The sequence below is a fragment of the Microcebus murinus genome, chromosome 15 (assembly GCF_040939455.1).
Source record: "Microcebus murinus isolate Inina chromosome 15, M.murinus_Inina_mat1.0, whole genome shotgun sequence".
Classification (NCBI taxonomy): domain Eukaryota; kingdom Metazoa; phylum Chordata; class Mammalia; order Primates; family Cheirogaleidae; genus Microcebus; species Microcebus murinus.
In genome coordinates this window covers 17,481,565-17,498,291 of record NC_134118.1, presented here as the reverse complement: position 1 = coordinate 17,498,291, position 16,727 = coordinate 17,481,565, and the positions used below count along the sequence as shown (strand labels likewise).

General features: G+C 43.0%; 1 protein-coding gene across 1 annotated transcript; it reads left to right on the top strand.

The window, feature by feature from the left end:
• Positions 1-5,065: 5,065 nt before the first annotated feature.
• On the top strand, positions 5,066-7,116 carry NHLRC1 (NHL repeat containing E3 ubiquitin protein ligase 1). The gene has a single exon (XM_076010489.1). It carries the CDS (start codon positions 5,152-5,154, stop codon positions 6,337-6,339), a length of 1,188 nt encoding a protein of 395 aa, XP_075866604.1. The 5' UTR covers positions 5,066-5,151; the 3' UTR covers positions 6,340-7,116.
• Positions 7,117-16,727: the final 9,611 nt, after the last annotated feature.

Sequence of the window (16,727 nt, the reverse complement as noted above, 5' to 3'; positions counted from 1 at the left end):
CTGCCTCAGCCTCCTGAGTAGTTAGGACTACAGGCACGTGCCACCATGCCCAGCTAATTTTTTTATATATGTTTTTAGTTGGCCAATTAATTTCTTTCTATTTATAGTAGAGACAGGGTCTCGCTCTTGCTTAGGCCGGTCTCGAACTCCTGACCTTGAGCAATCCTCCTGCCTCGGCCTGCCAGAGTGCTAGGATTACAGGCATGAGCCACCACACCCAGCCTCCTTGTCTTTTAAAAGGTTGCATGTCTCCTCCCTGATTGAGACAATTCTGTTCTCTATGGCTTGCTCCTCTTCCTTTCTCTTACATCACTGTCAGGCTGTCTGTGATGTCATTGGGTCATTGGACTTATTTTGGGATTCTTTCTAAACTGGGTGTGTCTGGCACATCTTGCCACACTTGTACAACCAGGAGCCCACCTGCCTAAGCACTGACTCCCCTGCCCACCCCATGTTCCCCCTGCACTCTCTTCTCTGCTGCCACCACCCTGAGCTGGGTGTCTATTCTCTTTCCATGGCTGTGTGGTGCTTTGCAACCTAGGTTAGCCACTAACCGCTTCAGAAACAAGACGTTCTACCCTTCAAGCCCTTGGCCCTCACAATTCTCAAGGCTCGTTCTAGGTGGAAAAAGGAAGAGATGGGTATGCAACTCCAGGACCCTCTAAATGAGCAAGATTGGAGGGAAGCACAGAAAATCCATGAAGGCTCAACCATGGGGGAGGAAAAGATAGTCATAGGAAACTCAAAATGTTAGAGTGAGATTCAAACCATTTTCGTTATTAATCAGTTCATCAGTGGTTACATGCTATTTTCCTAACATTGCTTCCTATAAATACTGGAGAAACATGAAAGGTATAAGCATTTAGGCTTGCTGCCTGTAAATAGAATTCTTTGAAGTATTTATTCATTTATTCTACTCTGAAAATATCTGCTGAGCTCCTACTGTGGGTCAGGCTAGGCGCTGGGTATACCATATTGAGCAAAAGCAGACATGGTTCCTGTCCACCTAGAACTTAGTTTATTTGTTCAGAGACAGGAGCGAAAGAAAGATGGGGTGAAGATAAAGAGCAATTTAGAATGGATAAAAGGTCGACTGGACACCATGTCCTGTAAAGTAGAAAAAGGACAGTGAAGGGAGGGAGTGCTGGCTGGGGTGACAGGAGCCCGGGGACAGGAACTGGCTGATTCCGGGGGAGGCAGCAGAGGATGAAGAAAATAATCGATTGCTAAGGATGCCCAGCTGGGATGTGCGGACCCTCAACTGGCAAAGACTCGAACCCAAGTGTTTTTAGTTCTGAAGCTTTGCCTAACTGTGCCATTTGAGTGGGAATTGAGGTTTTCTCAAAGTTATATTTCCATGCTTTAAATTTACCATTAGATTCTTGACAGTTACATCACTAGGGTAGATCGTCTGTGTATGAGCCCGAGGGCTTTCCAGCACCACTGTGCTGTCTCACTACCAAGCAGCAGAGCAATTGCTATGACATCTTCAATATGTCAGATTTATTGCAGCTTTTTCTGGTTTACCTGGATAAACACCTTCTGCTTCTTTGCACTCCTGAGGCAAGGATTGCTTGGGCTAGAATCCGGGGCTCATAAAGCTGATGGTGCAGTTCCACAGATTGCCCTGAAGGGGCAGCAAAGGATCAAGAAGAAGAAGAAGGTAGGATTAGCAGAGAGCTGGAGTCCTATCTTCTGCTAGTAGTCACACACAGGCTGGCAGGATGTCACTGCAGGATCCAAGTCAGCCACAGCAATGACCTGTAGTCTTTGGATAGTTTTTTTTTTTAAATCTTGCTTTATTCATTTATTTATTTTTTGAGACAGGGTCTTGCTCTGTTGCCCAGGCTGAAGTATAGCAGTGCAGTCATAGCTCACCGCAGCCTCAAATTCCTGGGCTCAAGTGATCCTCCTGCCTCAGCCTCCCGAGTATCTGACACTACAGACCTGTGCCACCACACCCAGCTTTTTAAACATTTTTTGTAGAGACAGGGGTCTCACTCTGTTGCCCAGGCTGGTCTTGAACTCCTAGCCTCAAACAATCTTCCCACCTTGGTCTCCCAACTGCACACAGCCTAATCTTGCTTTTTAAAAATTTTCATTGATACATAATATTTAATATATTTATGGTGTACGTGTGATATTTTGTTACATGCGTAGAATGTGTAATGATCAAGTCAAGGTATTTGAAGTATCTATCACTTGGAGTATTTATCATTTCTGTGTGTTAGGAAGTTTGAAATATACAACACACTGTGATTAACTACAGTCACTCTACTCTGCTGTCAAACAATAGAACTTATATACCTTTTATCTAACTGTATGTTTGTACCTATTAACCTACCCTTCTTCATTGCACCACTCACCCACCCTTCCCAGCCTCCAGTATCTATTAGTATCACTCTACTCTCTACCTCCTTGAGATCAACGTTTTTAGCTCCCACATGTGAGTAAGAACATGTGATATTTGTCTCTCTGTGCCTGGCTTATTTCACTTAACATAATGACCTGGTTTTTGGATAGTTTTAAAACAATGTTGGAACAGAGGCAAGTTAGAAACAAAATCAGGGATGAATGAAGTCAATATGGGTTGTGTCTTGAGAATGCAATAATATATCATGGCACGGACTTGGGCTAGATCTATGCTGTTCCCTGTGGTAGTCACCAGCCACATGTGGCTACTAAGCACATCAAAAGGGGCTGATCTGAAATGAGATGTGCTGTGAGTGTAAAATATACACCGGATTTTACCTGGCATGTACAAAAAAATATATAATATCGCAATATTTTTATAGTGATTACATGTCAAAATGTTAATAAATTTGGATATTTTGTGTTAAATAAAATGTACAATTAATTTTGCTAGTTTCTTTTTACTTTTGAAAATGTGGCTACTAGAAAATTTAATATAGATTATATTTCTATTAGGCAACACTAATTGTAAAAATATTTCATTATTGGTGTCCTGAAAAAAATATATATATATTAAATTTAGAGACAGGGGTCTCACTTTGTTACCCAGGCTGGACTGGAACTCCTGGGCTCAAGGGATTCTCTTACCTCAGCCTCCCAATTAGCTGGGACTACAGGTCCATGCCACTGTGCCCAGCCAGCTCTGAATATATCTCTAGGCTTAAAAATTACTTCAGAAAGAAATTTCTATTTGATGTCATTTTAGTTGGTTATTTATTTGGAGTGAAAATGTAGTCTGAAATTATAGTATTATGTTGATTATTGTGTCCCAATACACAATCTTTGAATCACATAACATTTGATGAGAAAATGTTCTTTCTTGTCTTATACCAAAGCTGTCTCTCCAGGAGTTTTTTTTTTTTTTTTTTTTGAGACAGAGTCTCGCTTTGTTGTCCAGGCTAGAGTGAGTGCCGTGGCATCAGCCTAGCTCACAGCAACCTCAAACTCCTGGGCTCGAGTGATCCTTCTGCCTCAGCCTCCCAAGTAGCTGGGACTACAGGCATGCGCCACCATGCCCAGCTAATTTTTTATATATATATATATCAGTTGGCCAATTGATTTCTTTCTATTTATAGTAGAGACGGGGTCTCGCTCTTGCTCAGGCTGGTTTTGAACTCCTGACCTTGAGCAATCCACCCGCCTCGGCCTCCCAAGAGCTAGGATTACAGGCGTGAGCCACAGCGCCCGGCCTCTCCAGGAGTTTTTAACAGGGGACAAAATCCCCTGTTTTCTCAGAAGTGTAGCAAATGAGGGTGAATGATCATGATTATGAATCTCTAAATGAACAGAAGTGATCTAATATGTAGTTTTGCCAAAGACAACTGTTCGTGTAAGTATAAGACATTTGGGTGTGTGTGTTGGGGGGAAGTGTATATCCAGAAAATGGGAGATTATAATAGCACAATGGATTCTTGAGAATGCTATCTCCTCTTTGAAGATTTTCCAACCTATGGCAGATTCTTTTTGCTTTTGGTCTTAACTGAGATTGGAAAACTGAACTTAGTACCACCTGAAGGAATTATCATAATGCAGTGGTTCTCAAACTTGGCTGTATATTATAATCACCTGGGGAGCTTTTACAAATCCCAGCTGCCCAGACTACACTCTGGACCAATTATTAACAAACTCCTGGGGATGTGACCAAGGTGTTTACCTTGAGCAACCAAGTTTGCTTGCAAAACCACTGATATAGTTGAGTGTGGATTCTGCAAACTGCCTGGCTGCAAATTCCAGCCCAGCCACTTCCTAGCCATGTGACCCTGGGCAAAATATTTAACCTCAACAAACTCTATCAGGAAAAAAAAAAAAAAAGTGATAGAAATAACACATGCTTATAGGATTGTCATGAAATTTAAATAAGAATCCATTTAAACCAGTTAAAAGAAGGCAGGCATGTAAATTTTATCATTGAGATTATTAACTATTATAACAGCTTGTTCTCATTTCATGTTCATTCCTCTTGAAGACATTCCCAGTCATGGTTCCCCCATCTGACACTCACTCATCTAGTAGAGTTCTTGTATTTTCCTATAACATTCCTTCTTTCTTACGTAAATTCATTTTATTAGTGCATATTCACTTAGCATCTACTTTATACTAAGAGTGTGATAGAAGATGCAAAAGAAATACACACACCTGCCTTACGCCCTTGGAGTTTAACTTCTCTCGTGTGTCTGGGTTTTCCCAGTCAGATCGTCAGCATCATGAGCTAAGGGACCATGTTTTCGGCCAGGCTAGCCCTAACACCCAGCACCCAGCACCCAGCACCCAGCGCTGCAGGTTGGAAAGATTGCTGGGCACCAGGGTTGGAAGATTGGGTTCAAGTTCTTGCTTTGCCACTTAACCGGCTGGAAAATAGGAAGCAAACCAATTGTCCTCCATAGGTGTGTTTGCTCATGTGTGCAGTGAAGATGATCTATTCAAGGCTGTTGTGACTATTACAGGTCTGCACAACACACGCGTGGATTCGTCTCGCCAACGTCCAGGTCCACGTCCACGCCCCCAGGTAACAGTGCCGCGCGCGCCCGCCAGGGGGCAGCAGATCGCAGTCCCGCGGCCCTGCGCGCTGGACGCCCCGGCGCACGCCCCGCCCCGTGACCGTGACCGTGACCGTGACCGCGACCGAGGGCGGCGCTGGGGCAGCGTCCTGCAGGCCGGGAGCGTCCGGGGTCCCACGCCATGGGGGCCGAGGCCTCGGGGAGCGGGCCGGAGCTGCGGGAGCTGGTGCGCGAGGCCGAGACCAGCCTGCTCGAGTGCAAGGTGTGCTTTGAGAGGTTCGGCCACCGCCAGCAGCGGCGCCCGCGCAACCTGCCGTGCGGCCACGTGGTCTGCCTGGCCTGCGTGGCCGCGCTGGCGCACCCGCGGACGCTGGCCCTCGAGTGCCCCTTCTGCCGGCGGGCCTGCCGGGGCTGCGACACCAGCGACTGCCTGCCGGTGCTGCACCTCCTGGAGCTCCTGGGCTCCGCGCTTCGCCCGTCTCCGGCCGCCCCGCGCGCCGCCCCCTGCGCCCCCGGCGCCCTCACCTGCCACCACGCCTTCGGCGGCTGGGGCACGCTGGTCAACCCCACCGGGCTGGCGCTCTGCCCCAAGACAGGCCGGGTCGTGGTGGTGCACGACGGCAGGAGGCGGGTCAAGATCTTCGACTCCGGGGGAGGATGCGCGCATCAGTTTGGCGAGAAGGGGGACGCCGCCCAAGACATTAAGTACCCACTGGACGTCACCGTCACCAACGACTGCCATGTGGTTGTCACTGACGCCGGCGACCGCTCCATCAAAGTGTTTGATTTTTTTGGCCAGATAAAGCTCGTCGTTGGAGGCGAGTTCTCCTTACCTTGGGCGGTGGAGACCACCCCTCAGAACGGGGTTGTGGTGACGGATGCGGAGGCAGGGTCCCTGCACCTCCTGGAAGTGGACTTCGCGGAAGGGGTCCTTCGGAGAACCGAGCGGCTGCAAGCGCAGCTCTGCAACCCGCGGGGCGTGGCCGTGTCTTGGCTCACCGGGGCCATTGCGGTCCTAGAGCACCCCCTGGCCCTGGGGACTGGGGCCTGCGGCACCACGGTGAAGGTGTTCAGCTCGAGTATGCAGCTCATCGGCCAGGTGGATACTTTTGGGCTGAGCCTCTTCTTTCCCTCCAAAATAACTGCCTCTGCCGTGACCTTTGATCACCAGGGGAATGTGATTATTGCAGATACCTCTGGCCCAGCCATCCTTTGCTTGGGGAAACCTGAGGAGTTTCCAGCACTGAAGCCTATGGTCACTCATGGCCTTTCCCATCCTGTGGCCCTGACCTTCACCAAGGAGAATTCTCTTCTTGTGCTGGACACAGCGTCCCATTCTATAAAAGTCTATAAGGTTGACTGGGGGTGATGCAGTGTGGGGGTGGGGTTCCTGGGGCCTGGAATCTGAATCCCCAGTTGCTGCCACTAATGAATTGTTTGACCCTGGATAAGTCACTTAAACTCATGTCTCCAGGCAGAGATAATTAGAACTGCCTGGCAGACTTACCAAAGCTGGGGCAATTATTAAGTTTATTTTATTTTTTTTGTAGAGAGCGGGTCTTGCCATGTTACCCAGACTGGTCTCAAATTCCTGGGCTCAAGTGATCCTCCACCTTGGCCTCCCAAAGTGATGGGATTACAGGCCTGAGCCACCATGCCTGGCCTGGAATTATTAAAGAATAATTATTAAATCCACCATATATTGAATGTATACTGTCTGTGCTGAGAAATTTGCAAATATTAGCCATTTAATCCTTACTACCCAGTGAGGTCATTTTTATTATTAATCCCATTTTACAGGTTAGAAAACTAAGATCCAGAGAGTTTAAGTGACTACCCCAAGGTCATATTCACTGTGACAGTCAGAATTTGAACTCAATTCTGATTCTCAAACCCTTTGCTCTTAAATAAGGTAACAGACGTGGGGAAAGCAACTCAAATGTATACTGTTGCTGTGTGCACTCTCTTTACAAGTAGCTCATTATTTTAGTTAGATGTACACAGACTTACAGAGTTTAGGAGAAAAAGGATTTTGTGATGGGCAGCAGTTTAGTTCCACTTGCAACTCCTCTAATGGCACATTAGATGAAGTTACTGTTGATGAATAAGAAAAACAATTGAGTTGCATATTAAAAAGGTAAACGTGTCTTTTAGTACCGTATTTTCTCCACTATGCAAACTCGGAAAATACTATTTGGTTGTTTGAGAAAGGCCTGTGTTGGCATAAGCTCTAAACCACTATAGAACACTCTACATACTAGTGTCAGAGGGCCAGGTGATTCTCCTGTTACATGTTTATGTTAATGAGGAGATATCACAATAAATTCACGGCCGAAATGATTTTGCTTGCCCTTTTATAATCGGTGGGAACCATGATGAAGGTATCGTGATGAAGGTTTTCTCTGTGCAATTTAAATTTTTCCCAGGTGTCACAAAGGCTGTGTGTTCAATAAACAGTTTCCCCCCATTAAAGGCCACTGGTAAACAGTTAAATATTTCTTGAAGTATAGCCTTGACCAAGATAATGCCTGCTTAACGTTGCAATTGAGTAAATGAACAGGTGTAAATTTCAGGTGAAGTAACTAGTTCTTTATAAGTTGCTAGTGCAAACATCTTAGAATTAAGGGCTGTGGGACTAGTACCAAATAACTGGCACCTCAAAAGCAGTATGAAAAACATTTTTTTCTTTTTTTTTTCTTTTTTTTTTTTGAGACAAGGTCTTGTTTGCTCTGTTGCCAGGGTTGTAGCTCACTGCAACCTCAGACTCCTGGGCTCAAATAATCTTCCTCTCCCTCCCAAGTAGCTGGGACTACAGGTGTGCACCACCACACCCAGGTAATTTTTCTTTTTTTTGTGGAAATGAGGTCTTGCTATGTTGCCCAGGCTGGTCTCAAACTCCTGGCCTCAAGCTATCCTCCCACTTCATCCTCCCAAAGTGCTGGGAATATAGGTGTGAGCCACTGAGCCTGGCCAGGAAAAACATTTTCTCAGGGAGAAAATATTGCTTTTGAAAGGTGAGAGTTTGTTTTAGTTAATAACTGATGATTTATCAATAAAAATTGCATTCAGTTATACAAACAGTTGTAAGAGATAGGATACAAACATTAGAGAATTAGAGACAGTCCCCAAATTATGAGTAAGATATGTTCCCAAAGATTGTAAATTGCACCTTTGGAGCTAATACTGAGAGTCTGATGGCCATGCCAGTTGCAAAACTCATTTTGTTTCCAATGCTTCCATGATACAGCACTAATAGATTTCTAGATTTCCTAGACCACGACTTATAAATGCATTTTAAATAGGAATTCCTTTTTTCCCATTTACACACGCTCTACCCTTAGAAGTCACCCTTAGGTTGGTGACTTCACAGATATACTCTGAGTGTGTAACAAGAAAAGTTGTTTCAGGTGGAAATGTGAGTTCATACTTACTTGGTCCTTTGTGAGTAGGGCACCTGATGATTGATCTTAGAATGTTGTCCTTAGGAACAGTGACATTTTAATGGTCTTAGGGTTAGCTGAGCCGTTTCAAGAGATTTTTCTCTTTGGAATTATCAGTGGCATCATCTTTGACTATAAAGCTGTGCGTTTGTCTTTTTCAGACATAGTAAAGGTGTGGAATGTGCAACACACGTGCATGTATGGGGACAAGGTAATATTGCTTGTTATTGTGTGGATTACCCCACCGAAAGAATCAGGTGTGCCTCTGTGAGATGATGTGGGAGCATAGCAGAGACGTCATAACTTGTGACCTTGGTAACCGTTAGCTCTCCTTTGTAGATTAGCAGGGCCGGGTTTGCAATGTGAAGTGTGTAAAGCAGGGGTCCTCAAACTGTGGCCCGTGGGCCACATGTGGACTGCCCACGACATTTATCCGACCCTCGAGGTGTTTTTGCCCCCGCTGCCTGTCCTGCTTAGCAGCCGACTCGTCCCGGGCCCACAGTGCGCATGCGTGGAATGTGCGCCGCACTCTCCAACGGCCCTCCAAAGGTCTAAGGGACAGTGAACTGGCCCCCTGTTTAAAAAGTTTGAGGACCCCTGGTATAAAGCATCTCTTGCCAAGAATGGGTAATACAGGAGCAGAGTTTCCTTGGGGAAGACACAAAGCTTGCGGTTCTCGATCTCACACACACTGGGGTTTCGGCGTGACCTGTAAGGCAGGTGTGGAATTCATCTTCCAGACTGTGTTCTTTAAAGCAAGCTGGTTAAAGGGCTTGAGCAAGTCACACTGAACTCCGGGTTATTAAAAAGATTGGAGCGTTCTGAGACAGGCAGGAGGAAATAATCCCAGCAGAAAGTCAAAGGTTCCAAGGTGCTGGAGGAGAGTTGGAATGACTCCCAGAGACTGGGACAAAAGAACGTGCCCAGGACTAAAGGGAGAAGGAAAAGAAACAGGCTCTTCTGCAACATCCAGCACGCACCACCTGGCAAGTTCATAAAAGCAAACGCAGACACCTGGGCCTCTGTCTCAGCAGTTCTCACGTCACCCTCCATCTGTTCCACTCTTGCCAATTCCTGATCCTCGCATTGTCTCCTGTTTTTTGACCTTGTTTTGTGTCCTCTGGACTTGGCTCTCTCAGTCTTTTTCCTTGGCATTTTGCAAAGACCTTGGTTCAGATTCATAAATCTACCCCCTGGCAAGTCCAGCTCTGGATCCTAGGACCCCAACCTCACATACTGCTTATGCCTTATCCAGATCTTTCCTGCCCACCCCCACTGAGTGGGGCACAGACCCCAACTAGAGTGAATTATGTACATTTTAAGGGAGAAGCATTATCCTGTGCACCTCAGAAAAATGAGGAAGAACCACTGATGATAGAAAATGTAATAATCCTTACACCTGCGACAGAACAGAAGAAATATATATTGGTGGTTAGTGTTCCACTAATAGAGATGCCATGGTGGTGTATTATGATTAATCAGGAAATGAACTGTTTTCTTGAAGAATATGTAGGAAATATGACAGGGAGGCTGGCACGGCTCACCACAACTACTGTGCTGGACAGTCGTGGTGTCTGCTGTGCCCACAGCCACCTCTCAGGAAACTGCCTCTTCCACAGGCCCTGCCACCAAGCCAGCCCTCACAGCCGCGTTTTCTACTGTGTGGTCCCCTCTGGCGAATGCTGATGGGATAGGGCTGTGCACCGAACCAAAGCACAGCCAAGTCATCAGCCATGCTCCTACCAAATGTATTAATCGGACCAGGAACCTGGCTACGAATCGGCCCGACATGAACAGTATTCCTCAAAAGGTGCAAGGAGATCCAGTTCGATTCTTGTCCTTGAAATGTTGAATTGAGAAATACAGAGCAAATCAGGCAGGCGGCAGCCTGAGGAAATGCTGAAAACACTCTCCGTTGGAGGGGACGAAGACCCCCTGCGAACAGACAGATGACAAATAAGAAGCAGCTATGAGGCAGAGAGAAGATACGGTTTGGAGGAATCCAAGTAAGAATGGCAGGAAAAAAATGCATCCAGAGAAGCAGTGGCTTGTTGTCATGTTAGCGCCAGGGCACCAGCTGCCGATCCCTCCTGCTGAGGTCCCTGGTGCCGCCTTGCATCCACTTTGCCTCTCTGAGAGGCCAAGGTGCACTGTAATTTCTGTTCTTGGAGTCCCAGGAATACTCTCATATGCCATGTAAATTCTTATACTAAATGCTCCCTTGCTTCCGCTAATCTTCATGAATCTCTGTTTTTTGCAACAGAAAGTACCTAAACAAAAGTTACACTAATTTGCTAATTTGTTTGGGTAAAATTGGATTTAAACCTACAGATTTTGATGCCATGAGTAACAAATTCTGCGGGGAGCAGCACTCTCCCATCAACACGCAGACCCTTAATACTGGTGGGGCCTGAGACCAGAGTACAAGTGGAGGCTCATATCCCACGGGCCTAAATAGTTAAGAGTTAGGAATCAAGCCAACACATGTAAAACACAATTTGGTCCTCCTACCTTGATGAAGGTCAATATAAATGTCAAAATTATAATTTCATTATGATCTGGAAAGCCAGGCTCCATTTTAGAATACTTGGATGGAGTTTTCACTCCATTTTGGGATGCCACATTTTAAGAAAGATCGTGACAAGCTGGAGTATGTTTAAAAGGTGTGAAGAAGAATCTAAAAAGCCTGCTTTATTTTTGTCAGCCTCTAGCCCCTAGAATGTAAACTCCATGAAAGATGTTTGTGTCGTTCATAGCTGTATCCCCAGTGTCCAAAACAGGGCCGGAATACTGGAGCCATTCAGAAATATTTGTTGAAGTGATATGTGTTTCCCCCAAATTTTTTCTAGACTGTGTATTCCTTTCACTGATAAAAGGGAAATGGAGTGGATAGCTGGGTAGCTTGGGGAAGCTGGTCTAGAATTAAAATAATTTGTGGCGGGTTTGCGGAGTGACTCAGACAGTTACAAAAGGATTCAGGTGGCTTTGTGGTAGCCTTTGTTGGGGTTGTGTGAAGAACTTCTTGTTTCCAGTCACCACATTTTCCATTTTCACCTCAGCACATGGGACTTTGAGGTACTGGGGTTGCCTGAGTCTTCATGAGTCACATCATTTTGTCAAACCGTGAAGAGCAGAGACGACACTGGTGTGCGAGCTCTCCAATACCAGTGGTATCGGTGATGCCAGCTCCAGCTGGAGGGCAGAGAATGAACTAAAAGTGTTCCCGTGTCACTCACCTGGTGGTGTGCTTGGAGCATCATCCAGGTCATCTCTGGGTTAATTTTGGTTAATGGTGAACTCCTAAACAGGCTTCTGCCTTTCCCAGAAACCACCAGTATAGCGTAGGCAGCTCAACCACAGATGTTTGTTATTAATAACTAACAGGCTACAAATTATAATATACGGTATATCCATTATAATAGTTAAAGAACAGCTCATATCTTCCCTCAAATGATACAGGCCTGGCACGGTGGCTCACGCCTGTAATCCTAGCACTCTGGGAGGCTGAGGCCGGCGGATTGCTCGAGGTCAGGAGTTCGAAACCAGCCTGAGTAAGAGCGAGACCCCCGTCTCTACTATAAAAATACAAAGAAATCAATTGGCCAACTAACATATATGGAAAAAAATTCTCCAGGCATGGTGGCACATGCCTGTAGTCCCAGCTACTCGGGAGGCTGAGGCAGTAGGATCGCTTGAGCCCAGGAGTTTGAGGTTGCTGTGAGCAAGGCTGACGTCATGGCACTCACTCTAGCCTGGGCAACAAAGTGAGACTCTGTCTCAAAAAATAAATAAATAAATAATGATACAATAGGTAGCTAATTTCCTGACAAAGGACTCTGGTCAAATCAATCATCGGCTTGACTAACAATGTCATAAAAGTAGCTACAGTGAAAATCTAAAGTCACATATATTAATAAGATGATCAGATGAAATTGTGCTTCAAGCCGTAGAGTTTGAGAACTGGAAGGGGACTTAGAAATTTTCTGTTATAAAGCACTCAAATTACAACTGGGGCCTATAAAGGTAAAACAACAGGTTTAGGTCACACAGGTAGTTAAGGGCAGAACCAGGACTAGAGAATGGACCTTTCTGCATCACATCCCTCATTTACCCCTCTAGTGGGAAAGGTTCGGAAAGTCAGAGGCTGGAAATAAACACACACATGATACACAGATGCACAAACACACAACATGCCAGCGCTTGATCTTTTACTTGTAAAGTTCTTATGTTCTTTACATATATGTTGTCCCAACTTTCCTTAAGTCAATGTTTATTGTTTCCCTGTTCCTGCTGGAATGTTGTACTGTTTCTTTCTCAGCCAGCATGTAGGTTAGTATGCATGCTGGCGCAAGACAACACTGGTATTTCCAAATCGACCAATTAGATCATAGCCATGAGGCCAGTCTTTTTACTCATTGCATGAGCACATCCCAGTGAGTCCGATGTCTTGAGGCTTAGTCCCAGGGGCCAGAAAGCTTTATTCTATTTCATATTCATCAAATGTTTTCCAGCAGCGCATGTCCTCGTTATAAAAAGGAGCCTTTGCGTACAAGGATGGATCATGGTTAGCCAGGTGCAGTGGCATATGGCTGAAATCCAAGCATTTTGGGAGGCTGAGGCAGGAGGATCATTTGAGGCCAGGAGTTCCAGACTAGCCTGGGCAACATAGCAAGATCCCATCTCCACCAAAAATAGAAAAATTAGTTGTGTGGATCCATGCAATGTAGAGGTGCTTTAAGATGCTATGGAGAGATAACTGTTTATATGGGGAGAGCAAGAATTGTGAATAGGTCTCAGTGGAGAACTTAGTGATAGGGGTCAGGTTCTGCTATTTCTCTTAAACTAAATGTTTGTGCTAAAAAAAAAAATGAGATGTGCTTGTTATTTTCAGAAATCAGTGAATGTAATTCTTTAGTTTCTGGCCCACAGTGCTCTTTAGCTCTCCGATCTCAGCTCTGAATGTTGTGTATGGCTTAACTCATAAGGTGAAGAGAGACTCAAGGGCCAAGTGCCAAATGGCAGAAGCCTGGCCTAGAAGAGGTCACTGTTTCCAAACACTCTGGCCCCAGAGTTCTCTTCTATTTCTCCTTCTTGTTGTGTGCCTTTTACTTGATAGTTGTTTCTTTGAAATTTTCCCCTGAATTGCAGAAGTAACATATGCTTATTGTACAATTGAAAAATGTAAATAAGCATAAAGTTATTTAATCACTTTTAATTTTTTGATATTGTCCCACAGGTCCTTATGACTCTGTTCATTTTTTTTTTAAATCTAGTTTCTCTCTTTTCTTCAGAGTAGATAATCCCATTTATTCAAGGTAACTTACCGTTCCCATGTTTTGAACTGAGTTGACTGTCAACTCATCACTGTGGAATTATTATTCCTGAAAATCATTTCATATATCCACATTTTAGGAAACAGTGAATGTATCACATAAACTGCAAACTCTTCTGGCAAAAAAAAGTAAATTTCAGTGGCATACAGCTGAAGTTCGATTTGGGAGATCCCCAAACACGGGAAACAAAAGCTCTGGGGCAGAATGAGAAATGGAGAAAGAGAGAGGGAGACAGAGGTGTGTTCACCAAATATTACACCTATTCTCCACAATTCCCAGTCCCCTGAAATTCAGCAGGGCCATGTGACCAGCTCTTACTATGAACAGACTCCAAGGTGAGGCGATGTGATTTCTGTGAGCTGGTGAGAAGACAGAAGAAAGAAAAAGTGATGAGTGTACAGATACATTCTGAGGTTAAGCAGAGGCCTCAGGTTTCATAATGAAAGTACATAATCTACGCAGATTAAATGCTGCACTTAGATTTTATACAGTCAAATTCAAATGGACTCTAAGCTCCTAGTCTTTTCGATCATGTCAAATTTGCATGATAATCAGGATAGTTCAGGTTAGCATATATATTCAGGATACTCTCTTTCACCATTCATGAGGGCGGTTGGTCCTTGCTGCTGGACAGAGGAGAGCTCTGTAAATACATGGAATGAAACATTAGCGGCAGAGCCGTGAGCTGCACGGTGCACGGTGTAGTTGCAGGGTGATGTGTGTGGTCGGGTCAGAGGAGCCTCCGCTCAGATTTCTTCACATCAGCCGTTTATGCCCTCTGCCCGGCCCACGCTCTGATGAGCCAGGTGTTCCAAAATAGATTTCAGAGTAATGCCCTCTCTTCCCAGATACACAACTTCGTGCACTCCATTTCTTTTTTTAAAATCACTGATTGATATGACTGGACAAACTGTGAAATTGATGATATAGGAGGCCAATTCTGTCACATTTTGGAGTTAATTTCCTTAAGAATGCACCAGTTCTCCTTGGTGGACGCTATAAATTTTAAAATTAGTACTTCCTCTTTTCTGATGATAATAAATACTTTATATATGTTTGGAAAATTTGCTTGAAGAACTATCCACACAACAAAAACAGATGAGGATGTACAAATGCATTTCTTTGATTATTTGTAGATTATCAGTTTACATTTTTTTGGGAGGGGGGTAGATAGATAATGTCTACGTCAGGCTTTGGCATAAGGGTTATGCTGGCCTTACAAAATGAGCTGGGAAGTGTACCCTCCCTTTGTTTTTCTCAAAATATTTGTATATCATTGATATGAATTTCTTGTTAAATGTTTGACACAATTCAGTGAAATCTTATGGCCAGGAGTTTTCTTGGTTGAAAGTTTTCTTTAAGTTGTTAATTTAACTTTTCTAATATATTGTATAAGGTAATTCAGATTTTTTGCTTCATGTTGTGTCTGTGTTATAAATAGTATTTTCCAAGGAATTTGTCCATTTAATCTAAGTTTTTGAATTTGTTGACAATAAAATTATTCACAATATGTCCTTTTTATTATTTAAATTTCTATAGGATCTGTAGTAGTAACTCTTCTCTCATTCCTGATATTGGTACTATGTATTTTCTCTTTTTATTTTTCTCGATTTGTTTAGCTAGGGGTTTAGTGATTTTATTTCTTTCAAAGGACCAGCTTTTGACTTATTAAAATTTTCTCCATTATTTGTCTGATTTTCTGTTTCATTGATTCCTGTTCTTATGCTTCTTCTATGTACTTGGGATTTACTATACTTTTAAAAAAAAATTTTAATAGAATAAAAAAAAATTATATTTAATTTTTTTTAATTTACTCTTATAAAAAATTAAAAATTTTTAATATTTACAGGCAGCAGTTCTTAGATTACTATACTTTTTTAATAGCTTCTTAAGGTAGAAACTTAGGTGATTGGTTTTAGACCTTTTTCCTTTTCTAATATAAACAAAGAAAGCTAGAAATTTTCCTCTCATCACAGATTTAGCAGCATCCTACAGATTTTGATATGTTGTACTTTTATTATCATTTGGTTCAGAAATTTTTTTAAGGTTTTACTTGCAATTTCTTCTTTGACTCACAGATTGCTTTAGAACGTTATTTCATTTCTAAATATTTGGTATTTTCCTAATTTGTTACTGATATCTAATATAATTATGTGTAGTTAGAAAACATAATTTGTATGATTTTAATGATTTTAAATTTATTGATATTTGTTTCAGGTCTGACAAATGGTCTGTCTTGGTCAGCATACTCTGTGCATTTGAAAGAATGCATACTATGTAGTATGTAGTGTTCTATAAATATTAATTTATGTCAATGTGGTCAATGATATTGTTCATTTCACCTGTGTCTTTACTGATGTTCTTGTTTAGTTCTATCAATTGCTAAATGGGTGTTAAAATCTTCAGTAATGACTATAGAATGCCTATTATTCCCTTTAATTCTGTAAATGTTTGCTTTATATATTTCAAAGCTCTTATTAGGCACATGTACAATTATGATTGCAATGGCTTTCTGATAAATTGGTGCTTTTATATTATGAAAACAGATGAGGATGTCCAAATGTATTTCTTTGATTATCTATAGTTTATCAGTTTACACTTTTTAAGAGGGGGAGATAATGTCTATGTCAGGTTTTGGCATTAGGGTTATGCTGGCTTACAAAATGATTTATCTCTCATAATATTCTTTGTATTGAAGTTTATGTAATCTGATACTGGTATAGCCACACCAGTCTTCCAATTCTTACTGTTACCTGGTGTATTTTTTCATCTACTTACTTTCAACCTGTGTCTTATTTTTAAATTGCATCTCTTATAGAAAGCATATAGTGGGGTCTTGCTTTTTAAAAATGTATTCTGACAGTCTTTGCCTTTTAATTGAATTATTTAGTCCATTAATATTAAATGTAATTATTGATATGGTTAGATTTCGGTCTACCATATTATCATTTGTTTTTTTATTTATCCCCTCTGCTTTTTCCCTC

What these genes read in the sequence shown, in the direction of transcription:
- NHLRC1 (XM_076010489.1), top strand. Translation starts at nt 5,152, where the DNA reads ATGGGGGCCGAGGCCTCGGGGAGCGGGCCGGAGCTGCGGGAGCTGGTG.